The following is a 12,554-nucleotide window of genomic DNA, read 5'->3' on the forward strand; positions in this document are numbered from 1 at the left end:
AGAAGGTGTCATTTGCATCGTTTAAACTAACAGGAGAGGCAAAGCACTGGTGGAGATCAGTGCGATTGATTGAGGAACAGAGGCCTGATCCCATGCCAGTGACATGGAGTCGATTCAAGGAGCTTTTCTTTGAGCGATATTTCCCTGCTATCGCTCGAAGTGCAAAGGTAGTAGATTTCCTGCATTTAGCTCAGGGGCAGATGATAGTATCACAATATATAGCACGATTTATTGAGTTGTCTCCTTTTGCCCTACACTTAGCACCCGACCAAGAGAAGAAAGCAAGGAAATTTAAGGAAGGTCTGAGGCAGAATTTGTTTAAGCAGGTCATTGGTTTTTGGGCTCAGATGTTCGCAGAGGTGGTGGATAGAGCTACCATTATAGAGAGTGGTATGCAGAGAGGTGTCGTAGCTAAAAGTGAGAGGAAGAGGCCCACGCCTCAGGATTTTCATGCGAGTTCTATCCAGGACCCATGGAGAGGAGAGCGATATGGAGGTAGTCAGGGTCGGATGATGGGGCACAGTAGTCCTCAGGGTGGATGTACTATTCCTACATATCCTACATGTGGCCGAAGCCATCCAAGTGAATGTAGGATGGGAGAGGACGTCTGTTATTGTTATAGGAGACCCGAGCACAAGTCTTGGTCATGCCAAGGATTGCTGGCACATGGACCAGCTCCCAGACAATTTCAGGGTGGTAATCAGGTGCCTCGTAGAGGCCAGCAGAGGGACACTGCACTCGCGAGAGTCTATGCATTGATGTCGGGTAACACTGAGGCAGCTAGAGACGTAGTTATAGGTACCTTTATTGATTTTTCATATAAAGCTATTGTTTTGTTTGATACAGGTGTCATCCATTCTTTTATTTCGTCGATGTGTGCTAAATTAACTGGGTATGAGGCACAGTTGTTAGATGTTGGGTTGGTTGTAGCTAGGCCGACTGGATCATTTGTGAGATGTAGGAGGATACTTAGGGATTTTCCAGTGGTCATTCAAGGAAAAGTACTGCCAGCTAATCGTGTGATATTAGACATGCAGGGTTTTGATATAATTCTGGGTATGGATTTGTTGCCAATTAATCATGCTAGTATTGACTGTCATTTTAAGGAAGTAATTTTCATACCTCTTGGTGAACAAGAATACAAATTTCTTAGTTCACATGTGCGTTCATTGCACAGCTTGCGTAAGCTATTCAGGTGAGGAAACTGATTTAAGATGGTTGCGAGATTTGTTGTATATATAAAGGAATTGCTAAAAGAAGAACTAAAACAAGTCGATATTCCTGTGGTCAAAGAATTTTTAGACATTTTTCAAGAAGAATCACTTGATTTACCATCGGACCGTGAAGTTGAATTTACTGTGGATCTTCTGCTAACGTTAGCACCAGTATCTAAAGCACCTTACCGAATGGTTTTAGGTGAGTTAAAAGATCTAAAAGATCAATTGCAAGAATTGCTAGATAAAAGATTTATCAGGCCCAGCATGTTGTCCTGGGGAGCACCAGTTCTATTTGTTAACAAGAAAGATAGGACCATGTGGATGTGTATAGATTATAGGGAGATAAATAAACTCATAATTAAGGATAAATATCCTCTACCTAGAATTGATGATTTGTTTGATCAGTTATAGGGGACCCAGGTCTATTCTAAAATTGATCATCAGTTGGGTTACCATAAGGTCAAAGTTACGGTGGAAGACATTTCAAGGACGACATTTCGAACTAGAGATGGGCATTACCAATTTCTAGTGATGCCATTTGGGTTGACTAATGCTATAACATCTTGCTTATCTTAATATATAATAAAATATAATAAATAAAATAGTCAACCCGAACCCGTGGGTAGCGGGGACACCTGTCATACACAGTGAAACTTAAGCAGTAGTAAATGTAAATCACATTCATCAACTATAAATTACATAATACCAGAGTCTACTATAATCCCAAAATACTATGTTCATATACAATCTCAAAGCATCAAAAATACATCTAGGATCCCACAACAAAAATCTCCTGATCCTAGTGCAAGACTTACCCTCCTAACGAGGTAACTCGATAAACTCAACGGTGGCCACGCTCTGTCGGTCTTTCTGGGTTTCCTGAATATCATTTAATGTTTGGGGGTGAGACACTTCTTAGTAAGGGAAAATAAACTAAATACAGCTGTGTGGCAACATGAATACTTAATGATAATATAGATATACAGTACAATCTTCATACCAGAAAACATTCATCATTTAATAATTGCAGAAACGTATACTTTCATATTTCTAATACATCATACTAATCATAACTGTCTGGTATAGCTAATTATACTGAAAACATACCTAGGATGAATAGCTAGCTGATGTCATGTATTATCCCCATGAAGGGTTGTGCAGCCCGAAGGGGGGACCTAACAATGGCTGGCCAACCACTACCAAGTCAAAAATGTCTGTAAGTATGATGGCCCCGCCACACCTTGGTCCAGACTGCTAGGTGGACGTCTACACTCTACACTGAAAGCCACATCGACTGTCCATCTCCCACCCCCTCCTGGGGTGGTTAGCACCAATCTGATCACAGATATCTGATCTATAAGCTATGGTATGGTGCTCCTAAACTGAACTAAACTAACATTCGGGTTCCGATAACATATAATATATAATTGATTACGCGTCAAAACTACATAATTGGGCATCTTAACCCGGGTTTTACGGCTTATATTTTTAATTAAATGTCCAAATTTGTCCAATATTTTAAGTGCCAAAATCATCATTCTTGAACTTTATTGCACTATTTATGAAGTTTTGGTAATTTTTTGTCGCAGGAAAATTCCCGAGAACCTAAACCGACACCTATTCGTATTTCATGCATAACTTTTCCGTCCAAACTCCGATGGAGATGATTCAAATTTTTGGAGAAAGAGGAAAGGATGATCTACAACTTTTGTGTTTTGAGTTTTGTGAGAAATGGGCTCTAGAGGAGTCAAATTTGTGATGAATAGAGAATGAAAAAAATAAAAAAAAATATAACAATTCGAGTTGGGTCAAGTTGCTGGGTCAAGTTGGTCTCATGGGTTTAGGGCAAGCCAATTTTTTCCCATTTAAATACTCTCTTGTTCTTCCTTTTTCCTGGTTGGGCACTGCCCCAGCCGCATCTTCTCTTCTTCTATCCCTTCGTCTTCTTCTTCTTCTTCTTCTTTATCCACCTTGCTGTTCCCTGTCCTCTCTCTTTCTCTGTATCTTCCTTGGCTACTCTCTCCCTTAATCTCTTCTCTTTGTATCAGATTTTAGTTCTTACCCCTGCAACTTCTTCAGTCCATAGCTGCAGCATTCATAGCACTCACACGAAGAGCAATAGCAGCCTACTGCCATTAGCAATCTGCTACCAGGACCCGAGTAGCAACAGATTCCCTTGGCAAGCTTCTTCTCTAGCCACATACAGCCATACCAGCCCCTGTTCTAGCCACAAGCCTCTGCCCCAAAACTAGCTACTGCAACTCTCGGCTGCTTCTAAATCTCTCTACCAGCAGACAACATCCGAGACCTCCACAAACACAGCAGCCTTGCTGCCATACCAGACAACACCTGAGAGGTCCATTGCAGCTACTGCTCCTCCAAGCATTCTCCAGCTCCCATGGCTCTGTTTCTATATATCTCTCTCTCTTCTTTGCTTTTCTCTTTATTTACTCTTGTTTTTAATTAGTTATTGTTAAATTTTAGTAAAATTTCTATTCATGTTTTGAAGTTTTGAATCCTTGTTGGATGATTAGTATTAAATTCTATTTATTTTCTTTCTCTTCTCAATTGATATTTGCATTATATTTATTTTTATTTGTTCCCGTTATTGTTTAGTTGTTAGAGTTTTAATTTCCGTTCTAATTATTGATTGCGTAAAAAAGGTTGGTTCTTGAGTAAAAAGTTCATCTTTAGGTTTTCCTTCAGTGCATATTTTAATTCCGTGTTAAAAGTCATCATCTTTAATTAGCGCGTGTTTCAGTGTTTCCTTGAGTAGATTAGAGTTTTCATTTTTGCTCTCAATTTCAGTGCATGCTAGGTTTAGAGTTTTAATTCGCGTGTTATTTAATTTGTCAAAAGTAAAATTGAAACGACCTTGAAAATCCTAAATCTGAACTGAGTTCAGTACATTTTTATTTTCGATTGGATGAACGTAAATTTTGAGATTAAAATGCATTCCCTGAGGAGACGATCTAGCCCTTGGGCTTAATATTACACGACAGAACTCCTATACTTGGGATAGCTTCCGAGCTGCTCATTTTTCAAGTGAGTTAATGATAATATAGCATTTAACATAACTAGAATGATAGCATTTTCTATAATTTCATATATATGGCCTCGTGCTAAACGTTTCATAAATACGGCCTCGTGCTGAACATTTAATAAATACGGCCTCGCACCGAAATCACACGTAAAACACAGCCTCGCGCTGGCTCTCAATCATGGCCTTGCGCCGAATATCTCATACATATCATTCTAAATAATAAATCAATTATCATGTGTTTTCAACATCATTTTGTACTGTAATATTTCATATTCCTGAAAGCATGCTTCATTCATAACATAGTCATATCATAATACTTCTCACATAAAGAAATATTCATGCCACACATTTGCTATATAAAACCATACTTTATATTCTAAAATCATAATTTCTGGCATCTCATACCTATATATACATTTCAACATAATAGCACTATTTTCCCAAATGTGCATTTCTTTCGTAATATACAGATATAATACAGGCTTTACTAAAAATTAATTTACTGATAAATAATAATAATTTGCATGAAAAATAACTGCTTTAGTTTATTCCCCTACCTGGTACTGAAAAGAAAACCCCCCCTAAAATCTACTCGTTCTGCACCCGCAGGGTTCCTTGAGCAACACCCTGCAACCAACAACTCACAGAACTAAACTTCGGTATTTTCACGAAAATATCATTTACTATAACTACGAAAAGACCAAATTTGGCATAAAAAGCCTTACCTCGACTCAGGGATGAATTTCAATAGAGTTCCACCGACGATCCGCTCTAGCAGATATGCAGAGAACTTCTCCAAGATTGTCATGGTGGCTTCAGATCCTCGAACCGGCAAAAATTCGGCCCGAAATCGAAGAGAGAAAGGAGGGGAACCGAAGGAAGGAGAGAGAGAGAGTTCTACACCAAAAATTAAGCTTAAAAATGAAGTTCGGGCTATTTATACTCCAGGATTCATCTACGAGCCACGTCACCTCATCAACGAGTCCTGTAGAGAGTTCATTGACGAACCTACACCTTCGTCAAAGAATTTCAGACTTCCCAAAATCTTCTCTCGGTATCTTCTCGTTGATGAAACTTGTCTTCGTCAATGAGGCCCTCTTGTACCCTCGTCGATGAATCCCCTGTGTTCATCATCGAGGACCTGATAAATTTCCCTCAGCTATTTCTCTCAAAGTCTGCTGCCTCCTTTTGTTTCTGTTTCCATTTCCCTTCCTCTTTATTACTTAAATTTCATTATTATTCGGGTCGTCACAAATGCTCCAGCAATATTTATGGATTTAATGAATTGGGTGGTCCATTAGTACTTGGACTATTTTGTTGTAGTATTCATTGATGATATACTGGTATACTAAAGGAGTTTTGAGGCGCATGGGTATCATTTGAGGATGGTGTTACAGAAATTGAGGGAAAGAAAATTGTACGCAAAATTCAAGAAATGTGAATTCTAACTAAGACAAGTTTCTTTTCTCGGCCATGTGATCTCTAAGGCGAGTGTATCAGTTGACCCGAGTAAGATAGAGGCAGTGATGAGTTAGATGAGACTAGGGAATGTCCAAGAGGTTAGAGGTTTTCTGGGTTTAGCAGGCTACTACCGACACTTTGTTTACGATTTTTCCAGATTATCAAGTCCTCTGACACGACTTGTGAGGAAAAATATGAGATTTGAATGGACCGATGATTGTGAACAAAGCTTTTAGTAGTTGAAGTAGAGGTTGGTCACTACCGCAGTGTTGGCAATTCCATCAGGAGAGGACAAGTTCGTGATATACGGTGATGCGTCCCTGAAGGGACTTGGGTGCGTGTTGACACAGCATGGCAGGGTTATCGCTTATGCTTATAGATAGCTTAAAGAGTATAAGAAAATTATCCTGTGCATGATTTGGAGCTAGCTGCAGTGGTGTACACTCTCAAGATTCGGAAGCATTATCTGTACGGAGGAAAATATGAAATCTTTATGGACCACAAAAGCTTAAAATATTTCTTACTCTGGTTGACTTACCTAATTAGCCAACCAGAGTAAGTACCGCCTACGGGCCGCACAACCCTATCATGAGGGGTTAAGTCATGACATTCAGATCCCAAGGTATTATCACAAATGTTCTTATATATATACAGATATACCATGCAGTAGCAGTATTATTATATTATTAGAAGTACGTGTGATGAGAAAATTTAGATACATAGTTGTATTTTAAACCATGATAAATGTGATATTTACGGTGTTCTAGCCAACCTGTTTTATAATATCAGTATTATATCTATATATTAAATGTGTAACTCAGCCACCACACACTAGTAATAGCATATTTCCTGTTATTGAGCGTTGTCTTATTCCAATGAGTTATCATTTTTCAGGTGTTGCAACTAGGGGAGCAGATCAGGCTCGTAGGTAGAAGATTCCTTGAGCTACCCTTACTTGAAGGGTAGGTGTTTTCTGTGATGTCAGTGGGTTGGGGTAGATCCCAGGATTTTGATGTATATTTAGGGGCTCTTTAGATTACTAGTATTGTGTATAGTTGTTTACAGTTTCATGGTTATCGCTACTTAGGAGCGCATTGTGTATAAATTTCCCCAGCGCTCCGTTGGGTCTTAGATATTTTCAGTAGTTTTACAAACAGATTGGTTATATGTTTTATTTATATATTAAGGAAAAAAAATGATATAAGTAGCAGGTCGTTACACCAACTATTTGGTCTGATGGTCTTTGAAGGTCGATCGGCCGAGGTGATTTTGAACTAAAGTGTTGGTTAGTCAGGGATGGTAGAAAAGGTCAGTTTTAAAGGTCGGGGTGACCGTAGGCGATATGTTCAATAATAGGTTGGTCGGCCAATCCAAGTCAAACTTTTGACTTCTGCTCAGATCAATCGACTGAGGCATTTATGATGCCAAAGGTCGGTCAACCGATGCTTTCACTTAGGCATTATCCATGTTTCTATAAGTATAATAATTTAGATTAAGGGATTTTTCATAAAGAGCTTGGGGACCTACGGTCAGGCTATGGCCTTTTGAGCGTAAAACCCTAGCATACGCGTAATGCATTATTACAAACCACATTATAACAAACCAAAAGCAAAAAATGAATGTGATTACACTTGAAACAAATGGTCTTCAGTCTTTTTGCTCTTCAAATGCCAACATGAGATATGATCTTTGTCGTCCTTATAGCTTCCTTGCGTCCTTACCATCCATGCATGCTAAGAGTTAATCCTATTCAAGAGCTTAGTGCACAAGTAAGAAACAATGTGATTTTTCATTATCAAAATGGGATCAGACTAATAGAGTCAATAATAAGGGAGAAGGTATCCCCATTCACCTCACTAGCAGGTGGTGAGTGTGCATTGACAATCGAAAACTGAATAACCTCACTCGAAAAGACCATATCCCATTACCATTCATTGATCAAATATTACAGAGGCTAGCAGGGCAGAATTTTTACTGCTTCTTGGACTGGTATTTTGGGTATAATCAGGTTACAATCAACTCGAATGATCAGGAGAAGTGATAGTTTTACCGTGATCCCAAGAGGGTGGGTGAATTGGTACTTTTAAAATTTGTGCCCTAGGTAAATCTCCTAACAATAGTATATTCACAACCCTATGGCCAATCTAGTGCCGGTAATATAAATCAGTTGTAATATTTACCAATAATTAAATAAAGCAGTCTAATTGACAACACAAGCACCAGAAAGCAATAAAGTAAGAGTGACACGCGGAAATGTTATCAAGGTTAGGCCAATTATCTGCGTCCTCGCCCTGGCTAAGAAGCACAAGAATTACCACTATAATTGCTCACTTAAATGGGTGGAGCAGCACCTGTACAAATCAATTTAATTAGCACAGAGCTAACCTCAACCATTACAACAAATCCTTACTGGGCTGGATCACCGCCCCTTCAGGCCACACCTAGAAATACAACAGTATTCACTCAAATAGATGGTACAATGATTATGCTTTCATGTAAAGAAGATATGTACCCAAATACGCACATTCACATACACATTAATAACATGGATATAGTGTAAGCTCTGTGATGCAAGTTTTGTATAATCAACACCCAATACAATATAATCAGTATGATGCACAAGAGTGTCAACACAAGCAATATATTGGAATCAAAACAAAGTATTTCAATAGCACATCAATATTCCAAGTATACGAATCAGATAATCAAACAAGTTCAAAAGAGTTTTCCTTAATGAAAGATGCACAACACTAGTTTGAAAATACTTGCATGTTTGAGAAATCTTTGCACAATAAAAAGCAAACTATTGGACACTTGCAACAAAGATGCAAACATCCTAAGCTTACTTGATTTATCCCTGCACAAGATTTATAATGTGCAAATCTACAGGATAAACCTAAGCTAAAACTCCCCAAAAGAAATATAGCAATCAATCACTCAAATGGGAGTTTCTAGCAAGCTATAGCAATCTTAAGCACTCTAGAAATGTTCACACAATCTTAGAGGATATCAAATGAACGGAGATTTGAGAGTATTTGGCTAAAAGATGTATTTCCCAAAGAGAGGATATTTTGGCTAATCTATTTTCTAATCATGTGCTAATCATGCAAATGAACTCATATTTATAGCCAGGGGTAAAAATATAACCGGTTGGGACATGATGGGAATAATTAAAATATTCCCAAGTGATTAAGAGGCAATTTGCCCGAATTAACCCTCTTTTACTACGGTTAAATTAATTTTAACCGGATGAGGTTTGGGTGGTTAAACCTAGGTTCGGTCGCCCCACAAGACTCAATAATAATGTTCATTTAACTAAGTTCGGTCGCCCGATTTATCATTCGGAGACCCAAATCAAAGTTAGTAGCTTTGTTTCGTTACTTTGGGTGCCTGGTCATATATTCATTGGCCTGAATCCATCTGTTTGTTCGCCCGGAGTCCTTTTTGAACTAAAATAGTTGGTCACCTAAGTTGGTGGACTATCTCTTTCAACGAGTTCGGGCGCCTGTGGAAGGTAAGCATATTATAGGTCGGTCGCATGAGAGCCGTGGTCAATTGTAAACTCGACCATATTTCGAGCACCCGAGAAGTTTAGAACTCTAGGGGTTTGGTTGCCCAAGCTCTCTTAAAATCCTGATATTTATTCAAATTTAAGGCACAAAATTTGAACACTCCTCTATGTTATATGATATGTGTGAGTGTTGATACCTAGAGTCGTGCTATGGTCTTTTTAAGGTTACCATATATCTTATATGCATGATGTGCAGCTAAGGTAAATACAAACCACATCCTAAGTTACTATTACAGACCCAAATTACATATATTGAATTTACAATTACAAATATGAAAGGTCTTCAGAGTCTTCTAGTTGCTTCAAGTGTCCTTCCTTGGGATATTTATTTAGACCTACACAAACACTTGACAATTATCAAATACCTAAATATTTTTCATTATCAAAAATGGGTGCAACCTATAAGGTCAACAAGAAGACCACCACCACCTATCCATTCGGGACCGTTGCCTATATAAGGATGCCTTTTGGGCTATGCAATGCACCGGCAACCTTTCAAAAATGCATGCTAGCTATCTTTTCTGACATGGTTGAGAAATTTCTTGAGGTATTTATGGATGATTTTTTTGTGTTGGGATCCTCCTTTGATGCATGTTTGGAAAACCTGTCCAAAGTCCTTGAAAGATGTATGGACACGAATTTGGTGCAAAGCTTGAAGAAGAGTCATTTAATGGTTCAAAAGGGGATAGTGTTAGGCCACATTGTCTCCTTTAGGGGGATTGAAGTAGATAGGGCTAAGATAGAGTTGATTTCCAAACTTCCTCCCCCTACTTCTGTCAAACAAGTGAGATCATTCCTAGGGTACACTGGTTTTTACCGGTAATTCATCAAAGACTTTAGAAAAATTTTCTGGCCCTAGACCAACTTCTTAATAAAAATGCCCCCTTTGAGTTTGATAAAAAATTTCTTAGTGCATTTGAAACTCTTATGAAGCCACTCTCTTCTGCCTCAATAATGCAGCGACCCGATTGGTCCTTTCCTTTTGAGATCAAATGTGATGCATCGGATTACACTGCAGGGGCTATGTTGGGACAATGGGTGGATAAGTTGCCTTATGTGATCTACTATGCTAACAAGACTTTTCAAGGAGTACAATTGAATTATACCACAATCGAGAAAGAGCTTCTAGCAATAGGTTTTGTTCTTTGATAAATTCCACTTTTATCTCTTAGGGTCAAAGGTTATTGTATACTCTAATCATGGCACTTTGCGGTACCTTTTCACTAAGAAAGAGACCAAACCTAGGTTCATTAGGTGGATTTTGCTTTTGCAGGAGTCTGATTATGAAATCAGGGATAGGAAGGGGACAAAATATCATGTAGCTAATCATTTTTCTCGAATTTCAGTTAAAAGGTCTACTGACCCCTATCTAGTTCAAGATTCCTTTCCCAATAAGCAGCTCTTTGCCATGTCTTCCTAGCTCCCATAGTTTGCTACAATTTCTAATTACTTATCCATGGGAGTTATTCCCCATGATTGGACACAGTGGGAGAAATACAAGTTCTTCTCCTTAGTGCGCCAGTACATATGGGAGGACCCAGATCTTTTCAAAATGGGATCAAACTCGATCATTCGGCAATGTGTCCCCAAGAGTGAGTATTACAACATTTTGGAGTTCTACAAACCCTAGAGTGTGGTGGTCACTTCAGTGGGAAGAAAACTATGACGAAAGTAGTTCAAAGTGGATTCTTCTGGCCCAAATTTTTTTCGGACATTCATGACTTTTGTAGATCATGCTCATGGTGTCTGTAAACTGAGAACATCTCTCAACGTGACATGATGCCTTTTAGCCCTATTTTAGTGGTTGAGCTTTTTTATGTTTGGGGGATTAACTTCATGGGTCCTTTCCTTCTTTCTCATGGGAATACATACATACTTGTCGTAGTGGATTATGTTTCGAAGTGGGTAGAGGCAGCCCCAACAAAGACCAATGATCATTGAGTGGTCGTTCACTTTCTTAAGGGTATTTTTAGTCGTTTCAGTTGTCCCCAAGTTATCATTAATGATGGGGGAACTCATTACCTCAATTGTCCTTTTATTGCACTCCTTCAAAAGTGCTCCATCACCCACAGAGTTGCACACCAGGCCATCCCCAAACTAGTTGGCAAGTTAAGGTGTCAAATCATGAGGTCAAAACCAACCTTGACAAACTTATAAAGCCAGATAGAAAATATGGGTCATCTCAGTTAGATGATGCTCTATGGGCATATACGATGGTTTATAAGACCCCTATCGGTATGTCCTCATATCGATTGGTTTATGGTAAGGCTTGCCACCTCCCCATTAAGTTAGAGCACTAAGCATATTGGACAATCAAAAAGTTCAATTTCGACATGGTTGCTGCAGGTGCTCATCGCCACCTACAACTCAATGAGTTGGATAACATCTAAAATGCCTCATATGAGAATGTCAAGATCTTTAAAGATAGGATGAAAGCTTTCAAGACAAGAACATTTTTGTGAAATCCTTCAAACCTCACCAAAAAGTATGTCTTTTCAATTCAAGGTTGAAACTATTTCCGAGAAAGCTGCAATCCAGATGGTATGGCTCCTATGTTGTGAACCGTGTGTTCCCCCATGGTGCGGTTGAAATTAAAGACCCAATGACTAATGTACTTTTCAAGGTCAATGGTCAGCCCCTAAAGCCATGTGTACAGGGAGATAGTGAGGGACTTGTTGAGAAAGTTTTTCCTTATGACCTGGTATATCCACCTTCAGCTTTCATTGCATCTATCTAAAGATGGTAAACTTAATGCTTCGAGGAGGAAATTTGAGTGTTTTTATTTCTCTCTCAAGTCCTTAGGGTGCAGAGTTCGGAGTAGATAGTGTCTAGAATCCTTAGAGTAGAGTCTAGGTTAGTTGAGATGCAACCAGCACTGCCTTGGTGTGACTTGGTCGAGTTTCTAAATCCTCAGAACTTCAAAGGTCTTGATAGGTTTGACCAACGGCGTGGCCATCTCTCCTATATGGCATGACCTAGTCGACATTTAAATTTTCTCGAAACAGTTAAGGGTATGACCAGGCGGGACTAGCACTCAGCTGGTTCGACCTGATCGAGGATGTTGAAACTTGCATTTAAAACCCCCTCCTGTGAACCTCGTAACCACATTCTCTTTCCTCCTTCACACCTCCTTCGTTGCACCCTTCTCTGACCTAGTCACCAAAGCTTCCTCCATTTCTCCACAGCTTCCAGCACCTTCCAATGACTCACCCTAGCTCTAGTGAGCCCCACTGTGTGAGATGCTAGAGTCCAGAGAATTAGG

The 12,554-nt window shown here is 39.1% G+C and overlaps 1 protein-coding gene across 1 annotated transcript; it reads left to right on the forward strand.

Annotated features, from left to right (window-relative positions):
* Window positions 1-200: 200 nt before the first annotated feature.
* Window positions 201-1,199, forward strand: LOC131158285 (uncharacterized). Its single transcript, XM_058113081.1, has 2 exons — window positions 201-798; window positions 931-1,199. Exons 1-2 carry the CDS (start codon window positions 201-203, stop codon window positions 1,197-1,199), a joined length of 867 nt encoding a protein of 288 aa, XP_057969064.1.
* The last annotated feature ends 11,355 nt before the right edge of the window (window positions 1,200-12,554 follow it).

Source organism: Malania oleifera, chromosome 1 (assembly GCF_029873635.1).
Source record: "Malania oleifera isolate guangnan ecotype guangnan chromosome 1, ASM2987363v1, whole genome shotgun sequence".
Lineage (NCBI taxonomy): Eukaryota > Viridiplantae > Streptophyta > Magnoliopsida > Santalales > Ximeniaceae > Malania > Malania oleifera.